Source organism: Talpa europaea, assembly GCF_964194135.1.
Source record: "Talpa europaea genome assembly, chromosome: 6".
NCBI lineage: Eukaryota > Metazoa > Chordata > Mammalia > Eulipotyphla > Talpidae > Talpa > Talpa europaea.
In genome coordinates, this window is record NC_140072.1 from 55,571,077 (window position 1) to 55,584,973 (window position 13,897).

At 35.0% G+C, this 13,897-nt stretch overlaps 1 protein-coding gene across 2 annotated transcripts in view; it reads left to right on the forward strand.

The window, feature by feature from the left end:
* Positions 1-13,897, forward strand: part of EXOC6B (exocyst complex component 6B) — a gene marked incomplete at both ends in the record, with an annotated part of 577,226 nt that overhangs the window by 223,019 nt on the left and 340,310 nt on the right. For both annotated transcript variants that reach the window (XM_084235083.1, XM_084235084.1), the window contains one exon: positions 11,803-11,979. In XM_084235083.1, coding sequence (XP_084091209.1) covers positions 11,803-11,979 — 177 coding nt within the window. The remainder of the gene's footprint in view (positions 1-11,802; positions 11,980-13,897) is intronic.

A 13,897-nucleotide genomic window follows, 5' to 3' on the forward strand; every position in this document is an offset into this window, starting at 1 on the left:
AAATTTCTGAATTATAGGAGTGAGAGCGGCATCTTTTGTTATTTTTAAATAGCTCTTCTTAACTATTCCTGAATTTATGCTAATGAGGTGACTCTTGGTGGGTCCCTAGGTAACTTCAGGATGGAAGCTGGTTGCTAGTGGAACTACCCATGTGAGAAGAGGATTGGAACCTTCAATTTTACTCTTTGACCTCCGGGGAGGGGAGAGTGGAGTGGGGCTAGAAATTGTGTTAATTACTAATTATTTAATTTAATTAATCATGCCCATACATTGGAACCTCCATAAAAATCTTTTAACAGTGGGGTTCACATAACTACAGGTTGGTGTTCACATCAAGGTGCTTGGAGGGTTGGCACATTTCTGAGGGCATGGAAGCTCTGGACATCACCTCACACCCTTACCTTGCCCTATTCTTTTCCTTCATTTGGCTCTTCCTGAGTTGTGCCCTTTAGAATAAACTGGTAATGGTATGTGAAACACTTTCCTGAGTTTGATGAGCCACTTTATAAATTTCTGAACCTGAATGGGGTGTCAATGGAATCTTGATTTGTAGTGAAGATGGACAGATGTTGGGTATCCTGACATCTGAAGTGATGGCAATCTTGTGAATCTAAGACCCTTAAACCTGTGGAGTCTCATGCTAATTCTGGGTAGTGTCAGAACTGAATTGAGTTGTAGGATACCCCATTGGTTTCTAGAGAATTGGAGAAATGGTTAGTGTGGTGAAAAAACTACACGTTTGAAGTCAGACAAGTAAGTAAAAATAGAGCTTAGCATTCCTAAAATTAGCCCCACCTGGTCATGAATTATCAGTAACATACACACACTGTTTTACAGTCTGACTTTATTTGCTAAAAGTGATATATATTTTTTCTGTCCGTTTTCACAAAGGATGTTGGATATTGAGATATTTTTTATTTTACTTTCTTGTATGGTTTTTGTTATTAAGATAATACTGGCTTTTTTAACGAGTTTGGATATGTGTTGTTCTCTTTCATTTTTTTGGAAGTGTTTGGAATATATGTAGTAATATTATATACACATATATTTATTTCTTAAAGATTTAATTGAATTTACTAGTGAGCTGTCTATATATGCAGTTTTATTTGTAGGAAGATTTTTATCCACAAATCCTATTTCTTCCATGCATGATGTCTATTCAATTTATTTATTTCTTCTTGAGTGAGCTTTAGTAGTTTATTTCAAGGAATTTGTCTCTTTCATATAAGTTATCGAATATATAAGCATAGATTGTTAATAGTATATCCTAATGAATTTTGAATGTCTGTTGGGTCTGTAGTGTTGTCCTACTTTTAAATTTTCAAAGTATGTATCATCTAATAATTACACTTTTTGGAGCTCTGATATATTTTCTTCACCATTCTCCTCCCCCACCCACTACTTCCTTCTTGGTTTTATTCACATTGTCTTATCTCCTTTTGTGTTTGCTTATTTTAAATTGTGTGTTGGGCTAGTAAGAGAACACATGTCCATCCGATCTTAGGAAGATTTTGTTTCAAATGGGTCTTTGGCCTTACTCCATTCTCATTGTTATTTTTATTAACTTTGTTCTCTTTTTCTTCTTTTAGAAAGCCTGCTTTTTATAATAATTGTTTTTAAAGAATGTTTCCTTTCTAAAGTATATTGTCTGTGATCCAGCAATTCCACTCCTAGTTATTTACCCAAAGGACACAGAAACATCAATTCCAAAGAGCACCTGCATCCCTATGTTTATAGCAGCACTATTTACAATAGCTAAGTTTTGGAAACAACCTAAATGCCCAAAAATAGATGACTGGATCAAGAAGATGTGGTACATATACACCATGGAATATTACTCAGCATTCAAAAAAGATAAACACATGCAATTTGCAGCATCATGGATGGAGCTGGAAGGGATCATGCTCAGTGAAATAAGCCAGAAAAAAAAAAGGAAAAATACTGGATGGTCTCACTCATAGCAGGAATCTAGAAAACTTAAATAAGGGACCAGGAAAAAGAATAACTATAAGAAAGAAAATATCAAAATCAACAAACAACTATGAATCAGAGACACTCTATTGGGGATGGGGTGTGGGGAAAGGAGGGTTTGGGGTCAAAATAAGGGGGTTGCAATTGTATGGGAAATATAAAAATAAAATTAAAAAAAGTAATTATAAAAGAAAGTATATTGTAAAATGATGTCTTAAAATGGTTTGTCTCATTCCATTAGAGTCATAAAATAGCATAACACACAATATGCAATAGTCAGAACCACAGAATTAACCATAACTCTTTTAGCTCTGTTTCATGGTAAATCAATTTCTAATTATTATCACAAAACAAGGTTAATTTGCTTTTCTTTTTGAAAGAAACACCACTAGCTTCTTTTGTGAATAATGGTGAGACATTTGAAATGACATTTATAAATATACAGACTAAGTTAGAAATTCTAACAATGCCCTAGATATTTAACTTTATGGCCTACCACTGTTTTTTTTTGCAACATTTTTATTAACTTCAATTTATCTAATAAACAAGATCATATTTGTATTGTTTAGTCTTTCATAGATTGGCTAAATTGCAATTGTTGCTATTCTTTGTTCTGTGGTGCTTTTTTAGGAGATACCTTTTTCTATTATGTAGCACTGTTCTCTCTGTGTGATTCATCCAAACTCAACTTTGATGGAAATTGAGTCCAACTTTTCAATTCATTTTTGTGAACTAGATCATGATTATTATGCTTATTCTTTCATGGGTTAACTAAATTGCAGTTGAGTTGTCCCATTTCCTATGGGACTTCTGAAAAGAGTGGGTAATAGATATATGATCTCCCTGTTCTGATCGTCTCCTTACCTGACTAGCGTAGTTCATGAAGAAACATGTCTTCTGTGTTGTTAGGAAGCTATTGGTAAAACAAGGAACTGTTAGATTTTGAAGACAAGAAGAAACTGTTGGTATTCCAATGGTTTACTCTGTGCCATTAAAGTCCTTTGCATTCTTATAAAATGAAGTGAATAATATGTTTAGAACTTTTGACACTTTAATGCAAATTTCTCAAGGTAGTTGAAGCTAAGCTTTGGAAACATTAATTTTTCTTTTTTTTCCTGTTATTTCCAGAGGATGTGAATAAAGCACAATAACTTATATAATTTTCTTATAAATATTCTTATTCTGTATAGATTGGGTCTCTTGGTAGCTTTTCTTTAGACAATGTTTGATTTATAATGTACACATAAGTGTTTTTGTACCTTTTCCATTTATTCTTATAAACTACAATGTGATTCACATTATTTTTCCAGATTTACTTTGTTACCAGTAGTTTATACAATGTGTGCATTTTACTGGGACCTTAACCAAGATTTTCCTTGTATGAAGTTTTTCTTCTATGGGAAGTTGTCCTATGTACATTTGAAACTCCCATCCTTGTCTCATTAACTCTATATAACTGATCACTGCATAACTAATCACATAAGTAACTTTACTGTGGTCCTAAGAAGAAGATGCCACAAAATGAAGGTAATTTATAGAATAAGAGATGTATGCCCTGACTTTCCTAGTAGATCACACTAATGGTATTAGTGTATTTCCTAGTAGATCACACTAATGGGTTTTCTCTGCTAAAAATCAGTTTTCTTTACCATTCTCCTTTTTTTAGACAGCAATTTGGAGTATTATCTTTTACTTTGATGTGGTCTTTGAATGTATTATTTTCACTGAAGTTCTTATGGAAACCTTTATTTGAAACTCAATATTTAAATATGTGCATGGCTTTCTAACACATCATTTCTTTTTTTTTTCATTCAATACCATGTTATGTATGTTATTTTGAATCTGTATATCATTTTCCACATCATGTTCATGTAGAAAACATGAGAAAAGAGTATGTAGGTGGACATGGGGAAGTGACGGTGTATACTCTTAGAGCAACTTGTTTTCAGACTCCTCTTAATTTTGTTAGGGGAAAACTACCTTTTTAATAGTGTGTCTCAGTGGATCACTGGAGTATGAAGAAATCATAGGACATACCTTAACATCCTGTTCCTTTCAAAAATATAAACTTACTCCTTTAATAAAAGAATGGTTTTATTTTTTTGGACAATGTGCTTAAACATTGAATATTCAGTATATAGTGTTGAGTATTTTCCACTTTGATAACATTTAAGAAAGTATATTTTGTAACTCTTTGTCAAAGAAGATGAAAGGGAGAAAATAAATTTATTGTTTACTTAGTACTATACTTACTACTTTATCTCAAGTTGTACAATATTATTATAGCAATTATCAACTGTATCTTGTCAGAAAGAGTTACTTTAAAAGTACTTAAAAATTGATGCCCATTTTTCTTTTCAAACTCTCATAATGATTTGGTTTACATTTTTTTTACTAAGTTCATGTTGTTTCAGGTGTTGAAATAGTAATTATATACAGTATTAATGTTAGCATTGTTTTTAGACAATCTTCGTTTTTTTTTTCAGCAAACACATACAAGGTTATGTCACTATTAGTAACAATTAAAGGTTATTAATTTAAGTCTCATAACTCTTTGTCCAGTGCTTTTTCTTCTTAGATACACTGAATTTTTGTTTTGTGGCAATTCCTTTTATTTTAATTTATTTGTGAAAAAGTGTGTCAGGAAAAAAAATATTTCTTCCAGACAATTTCAAACTGGGATCTAACTGGATTCCTTTTCTTATGATAGGTTACTGCAGAGAGAAAACCTATTGGTACATTTGAAAGGATTAAAATCTTCAAAATAATGGTAGAATTACAATATTTGACCTTTTTGTGTGTGTGTGTGTGTGTGTGTGTGTTTTAATAGAGCTACCTAACAATTTGTTCTCTTCTGGCTCCTTACCACTCCCTTCCTGCCCTCACCTGCACTCAAACAAATATGATCTTAAGAGTTTAGAAGGAATGAGGAGATGTTGTAACAATCCTTGCCTAATGAAAATATCTTGTACCTGATTTTGGAAAAAAATGGGAAAGATTGGTATCTCCTCTGCTTTCTGAGAACTCTTGAGACTGGCTTTCACTAAGAAGGCAGTCCAGAATTTAAAGGTATGGGCAAAAGACAAGGACTCACTCACCTCTTTCTAGAAGAAAGACAGTGTATCAATGCAGACTGATTCATTAAAATTTTTATTTGCTGAAAGGATGTATCAAAAGAATAAGCAATTATGGATTATTCTTTCTGTTCAGAAATAGATCTTCAGATGCTATGTGTTTTATCATGACTGTTCTTCATTGTATCCTTGTGTTTTTGCTTTTCCTCATGTGAGTTCTGAATTTAAGTCTTGTAAATGGAATAGACAGAAGAACTTTCTTCAACTAGTGTGTTTTCTGTAGCAGAAATGGAGGGGCCATGGGGGATAATAGCATATTGTTTAGTTTGGTGATATACTATGATCCTGCTACATAGTAACTCATTTATTAGGTGTTTTAAAGATCAGACCAGAAAAACAATAGGAAGTATTAGCAAAAGTAAGAGGTGGGATTTTTAAAAGATAAAACTGACATATCTTTAACTTTTAATTTGATATTGGAGCTAGCTGCCAAAGAATGATAGTTGCCAGAGCTAGTGGTGGTAAACATGAAGAAATTGTTTCAAAATTGCACTCTTTTCAGTTCTTTTGATTGATGAGACTTGAAACAATTTTAAGTACATATCTCTGGTCTTGCCAATTACTTTTTGTGTTATCCTTTGGTCTTCAGTTCTAAAACAGAGAGTCATTATCTTTCTTCACTATATTGTTGTGTGGGATGCATTTCCCTGAGGGAACCCAAGAGGTTTATAAATGAGTGGTTTATTCAAGCAAATCTGGAACAGGAGTAAGCTTCAGGAGGAGTGAAAAGAGCAGCTGGGTAGAGTCAGTGCAATAGTCAATGCTAGGACAGTGTGGTTCCTTAATCCATGGAATCCTCTGAGAAGCCATATGGAGCCTGTGGGAGGATGAAATGTGGAAGCATTTATCTGTCTGCTCCTTGATCAATGGTTGCCTCACTTCTGGTTGGAGAATCTAGAATGCCAAGTAGTTCTTGTGAGATACCCACAACCTTTTCAGCAAAGCCCCAGGATAGGAAGCTAGAGGCATTGTGTAAGTGCTAGAGCTGGTTTCAGGTTACACTATGTGACATTTCCCAGGCTGCCCTGATCAGGTTGCTAATGCTCTACCTGGAATAAGAGCTGAGATTGAGAGGATCTGAAGTGGAGCATAAGAGGTGTCCAGGACAGATATCTGGTACTTGAAATGCAGTATAAGGCAAAACTGAATGGCTAGCAGTAGTAGTAGCCATTAATGATTTTGTATCTAAATATTGCTAGATCTCAGCTGCTTTTTAGACAGTGAAACAACACTCCTGTCTCATTTTCAGAGGGAAGACAGGTGTAGCTTTGAAATTTTAGTGTGTTTTTTTAAATTTTTTTATTCAAAATGATCCATGTATATTACCTTATTTTATTCTGGTGGCAGCTCTGACGTACATTTTTTTTATTAACCTTGTCTTAATAATTGGGCATATTGCACAGAAAAGTAAGGAAACTGTCAAGATTATAGAATTAATAAGTTGCAGATCTTAGAATTTAAGACTTGTCTTACTCTATGAAACTTTTTTTTCTGTTATGGCACCTTATAATTGAAGTGCATGTGATTATATCAGGTCTCTGGCCTATAATTCTAAGATCTCTTCTCAAATATCAGTAGTTTCTGATTTTGAAAGACATTTGTATGTATTCCTTTATCCCACTAGAGGTCAGTATTGGGTTGATAAAGGCAGGATCTTAACTTCACATAACTGAGTCTTATTGCTACTAAGTACCTTGGAAGTTGTATTTCACAAGAAAACTTGAAAGGCATATACAGGTTGCTTTTTGACAGTTTAAGTGATAATAGCAACATTTTTATGTTAATAGTTCAAATTAGGTAATTCTGTAACTATTCCCCATTCCCCTTCTAATAGGTAGGAGAACATTCAAATCATGAACTTCATAGACATCCCTATATATATTTCTATTGTTATCAAAAGTCTTTCTGTAGTAAACATGTGGCTTCATGATATACATAAACTATGTGATAAACTATGTATATCACTATATCTGAGCTCAGGGGAATTCTAAGAATGGTAAAGTGTGTTTACATATCCTCAAAGAGAGAATAGTTCCATACTGAAGTGCTATGCTGTCATTTTTTTCTACCTAGATATCCAAAGGTTTACTGAACACATCTTCTCTGTCCTGCTCTCAACTTATTATTTCCATGGTTCCTATTGTTTGGAATGACCACATCATCTAATCATTGAGGCCAGAGTACTTGGAGTTGTTTTTATTTCCTTCCTCTTGTCCATGTACTACATTCAAATCAGTAGATTTTGTTGCTTCTTATTTATCTGCTTCTACCTTGGTATATATTGGTTTTCCTGTTTCTCTTCTTTATCTTCTCCCAGATTACCACTCCTTAGCTTCTAGAGGATTTGCCTGAGTTATAAAGCTGCTCCTGTTACTACCTTTCTTGTATTCTTTCATTGTTTCTCCATTGCCTACTAACATTGAAACTGCTTGTTAGTTTCTTTTTTCTTTACCTTTTCTTAACTAACTCTCCTGTTAGTCCTTTATAACTTATGCTTTTATTCAAAATTACTTATTCCTTGGGTGGATAATGTTATTTCACACATGGTCCTTTCTCAGGCTGTTTCCTCCTTCTGGAACAGTTTCCCTTTCAACTACTCCCTTTGGAAAAATTACATTTAACCTTTAAGAGCATAGTCTGCCACTTACTTTTCTGTGAAGCCTTTTCCTGCAAGCAGATCCTATTACTCTTTTCTTTGTCCATTCATTATACTCTGAATTTCTCTCTATTATTATAGTTATTGCACTGAATTTCAACCACTTGTTTATCTGCTTCTCATAATAATAATATGATGTGATGTTCATGAGTCAGTGATTCCATTTTATCTTTGTATGCCCAGTATATAGCATAATGGCTAGTACCAAGTACACATTAAATATATGTTTTACTGAAAGTAGGAATATAGAGAAAAAGCACCATGAATTAGAGCAATGAGAGGAGGCTGACAGAGAAGAGTTTTAGTTGCGTTTCAGAGGAAAGATTGCATTCAGGTGAGGAGAGGTCATCCAATAGAGAAGTGGTGTAAACAAAGAAGTAGAAATATACGTGGTACAGTATGAGGCAGATTCTGATCCAAGTGAAAGATTCATGTTGTAGATTACTTGATAGTATGTTGGAGAATCAGGTTCATCTTTCATTATGGTGGAGTCTAAGTGATGGATTATGGAGTTTGGGTTTGTACTTGTTCAAAATTTCCCTCATGTCTAACAAGTGTGATGAACAATGTGGTTTAAGAAGAGCCTGGCTGCAACACACAGGGGAATTGTAATAAGAAGGTGATGAGTTCCATTTCATGTATGTGGAAGTGAGGTGATAGGAGAAGACACAGTAGGGAATAGGAAAATAGAGATGTGCTATTGTATCTTGGGAGAATGGAAAGAGTGTTATGAGATGTATTGAGGATTAAGTCTTACTTAATTTCTGTATATTAGGGAACCAAAGAATGTATGTAGGGGAATCTTAGGAATAGGTGGTTAAACCTGTAAAAATTATTCACAAAGAGAATGAAGTAAGAAAAAGAAAATGCCTAAATCCTTTCTAAGATTTAATTGCTATTGTATGCTTTGTTCTCTCCTGCTCCCCCTCCAACCCAGGGAGCAGAAATCAGACCAGCTGCCTTCTGGCTCATGATTATGAAGGTTGTCTTTGGAGGGACTGAATAAACTGTCTTGGTGAGATAGCTTAGTATGTTAGAGAAGTGTTCTGATGGGCCATTATTGGATTTTTAAATGGACTTTATTGTAACATTTTGATTTTTATAGTATATGTATTCATATACTTACATCTATATTTAATTTTCCCTAATTCCATAACATACATTTTGAAAAGAGAGTAATTTTCATTTGCATCCGTGTAAATAGTATTTGAGTATTTAATTCATCATTCTGTGATTCACTATTTGCAATGTGGTCAATTCCTGCTTGGCAGATCTGACCCAACTTCTGTGTTCCAGACCAGGGAAACCTTGAGAATTCTGATGCAGACCCCTAACTTCTGATGAAGCTATGAGATTACATTTTGAAATAGTTTGATTTCTAACATAGGGTTTATTTTATTTTTTTGATTTGGTCCAAAGAACTTTGTATTCCTCCAAATGCATGGGAAAATCAGACACAACTGAAGATAATGAATCATATCTACTAGTTACTTCCATAGGATACCTTCAGGTTTGGAGTTTTTCAAGTTTAAATGATAGTAAAGTGTGATTCCTCTTGATTACTTTTGATAAACTAGCATTATTTTATTGATTGTGAAAGAAAAACAAACAACTTGGGATTCAATAAAATAAGATCAACGGATGAAAGCTTTTTGGTTTTGCTGTACTGAAAGAGAGGGTAGATTTGAAGGACAAATGTTCGCTCTCTACTTAAGAGCTTGCTTTTCTGTTTATGACAGGTTTAGGGAGTTTTCCCTTCTTTATGCCTTCTAGAGTCCTTCATCCCTTTTTGTGTGGTTTGCATTGGAAGTAGGTGAGAAAGAACTTGCTTTTGAGAGGAACAGCAGCAATATTCTATCTAATTTGAAGTCTTAATTTCTTGGAAGATAGGTATGTCTTAGGTACAAACCGAAATGAAATGTTTTTGGGTGCCTTCTCTCTCTGAGTTTGTTATCAAAGTTTGTATTTTATGTAAGTCATGTCCATGTATTTTATGTAAGTCAGCCCATAATATCAATGAGCACTAGGCAGAGAAACAAGTTTGTCCATCGATTCGAATCTCTGGAATGTAGATTCTTTTCATTTCCTTGGCAGAAACTAGTTCACATAGTTCCAGTTTTCCTCTGTTCTATTATAGTTGTCTTATTTAACCAGTACCTGGACTAACATTTTAATATTTATCTTGAATTCCTTAATCTCATTCAGAATATTTGGAGCTCTGATTTTCTCCTGAACTAATTTTCTTTTTTTTTTTTAAATAAATTTTATTTTTTATATTCCCCATACAATTGCAACCCCCTTATTTTTTTTTAAGTTTTTTTTTTTTGAAGATTTATTTATTTATACAAGCACTGGGTACAGTCAGAAGCGCGGGAGGGTGAGAGAATTCACCAGAGCCAGAGCGGGGAGCAGAGCAGGCAGAAGGACCAAGGTACACTGCTGAGGGGAGCAGCAGGCGGCAGAAGAGGTCTGCGCGCCATGTGGGACCCTCCTCCGGTGGCCGGGGAGCAGCCGGGGATCGAACCGGTGCCACAGAGGCCGGGGGCAGCTTCGCAACCCAGCGCTCAACCACTGCGCCACCAGGGAGGCCCGCAACCCCCTTATTTTGACCCCAATCCCTCCCCTCTGAACTAATTTTCTACTTGCCACCAAGGAGAAATATCACTTATTGATTAAGGACTGTCCATTATGAGAAGTCACATTTCTCAAGCTCTACTTCTTGGGATGATACTAAGCATTATTATTACCTTTTTATTATTTATATATTTATTTTTAAAAATTTATTTATTTATTTATACAAGCACTGGGTATAGTCAGAAGAGCGGGAGGATGAGAGAATTCACTAGAGCCAGAGTGGGGAACAGAACAGGCAGACTGATGAAATACACTGCTGAGCGGGGCAGTTAGCATGGCAGGAGAGGTCTGTCGCGCCATGTGGGACCCTCGCCAGTGGCCGGGGATCGAACTGGAACTGCAAAGGCTGCGGGCAGCTTCGTAGCCCCGTGCTCAACCGCTGCGTCACCAGGGGAGGCCCCTATTATTACCTTTTTAAAAGGAAAGTTCCATTTGAAATTTTTTTGCAACATGCTGGGTTAAACCAAATTAAGTTTCCTGAATACAAGACTTCTCCCAGTTTTTTATTCTGTTGATAGGCATTGGATATCTACAAGAAGAATATAAGATATGTAGTGTTTCATGTTTATTTGACCATAGAACCCTTTTTTTGTGGGGGCATTTTGTCATGCTTTGAAGGACTGATGGTGTAGTGTCAGGGTCACTAATACAGAATTTAGGACCTCATACTTTGAGCTTGTGATTTACCACTAGCCTGGTGACCCCAGACAAATCTTTTGTTTTCCAGCTTCAGTATCCAGAGTGGTGATGAAGGTCTCTTGTACTTCCTACACTCTGTGGCTTATTGTACTCCTATTGTACTTCTGCATAGTCACACTTTCCACTCTTTGTTTCCACCATGTCGCCATTTGAATCTATTAGGCTGAAAGAATTACACTTTTCTATAAAAGTTCGGAAGAAGAAACCCTTTTGAAAATCAATTTTCCATAGATTAATGTCATGAAATTCTGTTGTATTAGTTCAAATCACTTTATTGCTGTTTGTATTTTGTTGATCTCTTATAGTTACCTGTTTTTGAGAGTCCCTTAAGTGTAATGGATTGTCCTTCTCCAACCACTATGGTCCCACTATGGTATTTTTTTTTTTTTATGGGATAATATTTAGTCATTTGCACTAATCTTTTGTCTGCTTAGGTGAAAATGGATAGACTACATGTTTGTTGATGATTAAGTGGATATCTTTGAAAAGTCGTGATAATATTGATATCTTTTTTCCTAAGTGGACACTTGGGAAATGAGTCAAAATGGGATGATTTTAGGGTTAAAAATGGCATTAAGACTGGTGTATGTATTAAGCCATTTTGTTGTAACATTTTTTTCGAGATACCCATTTATTTAAAGTTAGATGTTTTTTAAATGTCTGATTAAGTTTTCTTTCTTTTCTGTTTTGTGTGTGTCTCCATCCTAGGCCCAACAACAAAGAAACCTGGATAACATCGTTTTGCAACAACCCAGGATAGGTAGCAAGAGAAAATCTAAGAAAGATACATACATCATTTTTGATATGGAGATAGAAAGCACAAGCCCCAAGTCTGAGCAGGACTCAGGAATTCTGGATGTTGAAGATGAGGAAGATGATGAAGAGGTAACTGACATTTGTACTGGAAATGTGCTTTTGGGTTTAACTATAGTGTGGTTAGTTTGTGTGATCTTTGAGATATTAAATATTTTATTTTAGATTTATTTATTTAAACAAGAACTTGCGTATAGGCCAGAGGCGTGGGAGGGTGAGAGGATCCACCAGAAACAGAGTGGGGAACAGAACAGGCAAACGGACGGAAGACACTGCTGAGGGGAGTAGCGGGTGAGACAGGAGTGGTCTGCCACGCCATGTGGGTTTCTCCCTGGCCGGTCGGGATCGAACCTGCACTGCAGAGGCTGTGGACAGCTTCATTGTGCGGCGCTCTACACGCTGCGCCACCGGTGAGGCCTGAGATATTAAATATTTTAAATACAAGTTTAGTTTCTAATTTAAGGAAAGTAAAGGTGCATTAAGATATTTTAGATTCTAGTTCTTAGATATCTTAGATTCTTATTCTAAATGTACTTATCTATTTTTTTAAGTCTCGGGATTTTTTCATTGTATTCTGACTGAGTGCTATACAATAAGAAAAGAGTAGCATTTACCTGACCTGGAGAAAGAGATCTAGGTGACCTCCACTGAAACTGGGACAAAGTAAGTTGTTTGTGAGAAATGAAAGATGTAACTTTAACAGTGGGGAGTAAGCCAAAGGATTTCTTAGCCTTCGAAGTGTTTCAGATTGAAAGTATTATAAAGTTCCAGAAAGTTGAGAATACATTCTGGAGGAAGTAAATGTATGAGTGATTATAAGGAATTGGAATTTTGTGATATATCCATAACCTCTTAGATTAGTTCTGTGTAACGTTCAGGTAAAGAATAAGGTTAAACAACATACCTAGTACTTATTTTTATATTCTTCATTGCTGTTGGAAGTATATTTAATATGCTTTTAAAAATAAAACTACTGTGACATTTGAGATTTCCTGTTTAAATGTTTTTCTACATACTTATCATTTGCATAAACTGGGTCAATTTCTTTGTGAGTGTAGTGGTTGGGTGCATGAACTTTAGAGTCAGACAGCTTGCATCCAAATCCTTGGCCTGCCATTTCATTTTACAAAAAAAAAAATTATCAATAGCAATGTAATTTACTTTTAAAATGTGCACTAACATGGGAGGAATTATTCACTCTTGTACTCAGTAATTGTTTTGCCTTCACGCGCTTGTCCCCATTGCATTGTTTCATTTCTTCAGATCAAACTGGGTTCACTCTCTCGTCTCCATCTTTGTTCTTTGTTATATATTTTTTACTTTCTTCTCCCCAACCCTCAATCTACACCCCAAACTTGTCACTGACTGTGTAATGTTAGGTAATTGTTTAATCTGTTGGAATTCTATGGTCTTCATCTATCAAGACAGTGTTCTCTACCCATGCCATAGAAGATGGTCAGCAAATGTTAGTTTCTGTCCATTTTAATACTCTTCCTTGCTGTCTTTATTATATATCACTACTGTCAGTGTGCCATGCCTTCTTATTCTTCATTCTTTCACTTAAAAAATAAAATTGTCAACTGTTTGGGCTGAAAAGGATAATAGCCAAATTAGTTGTCTGTTTCAAACATTAGCATTTAAGTTTGATTGAATGTCTGAGAGACTATCATATGTTTAAAATATTATATTCTTTTATATAGTTTTCATTATTTCCTTATTGAAGGGATACATTTCTACAATAAAAGTGAATGATTGTTTCTATAATTTATAGTTTATCAGGCTATGTTTATTATGTAAATGAGGTACACTAATAATTAATGATGCATGAAAGTCTCATCATAATCCTTACACTTGGATACGAGGAACTTTTAGTAGCTCTAAGAAATGGGACTAATAAAAGAACCAGGCATTTGCCTGTACCTGTGGAAAAGGACATGGTCAGAAAAGATCTTGACCCTCCTGATATGCTTTGTAACAGTCTCTTTTCTTG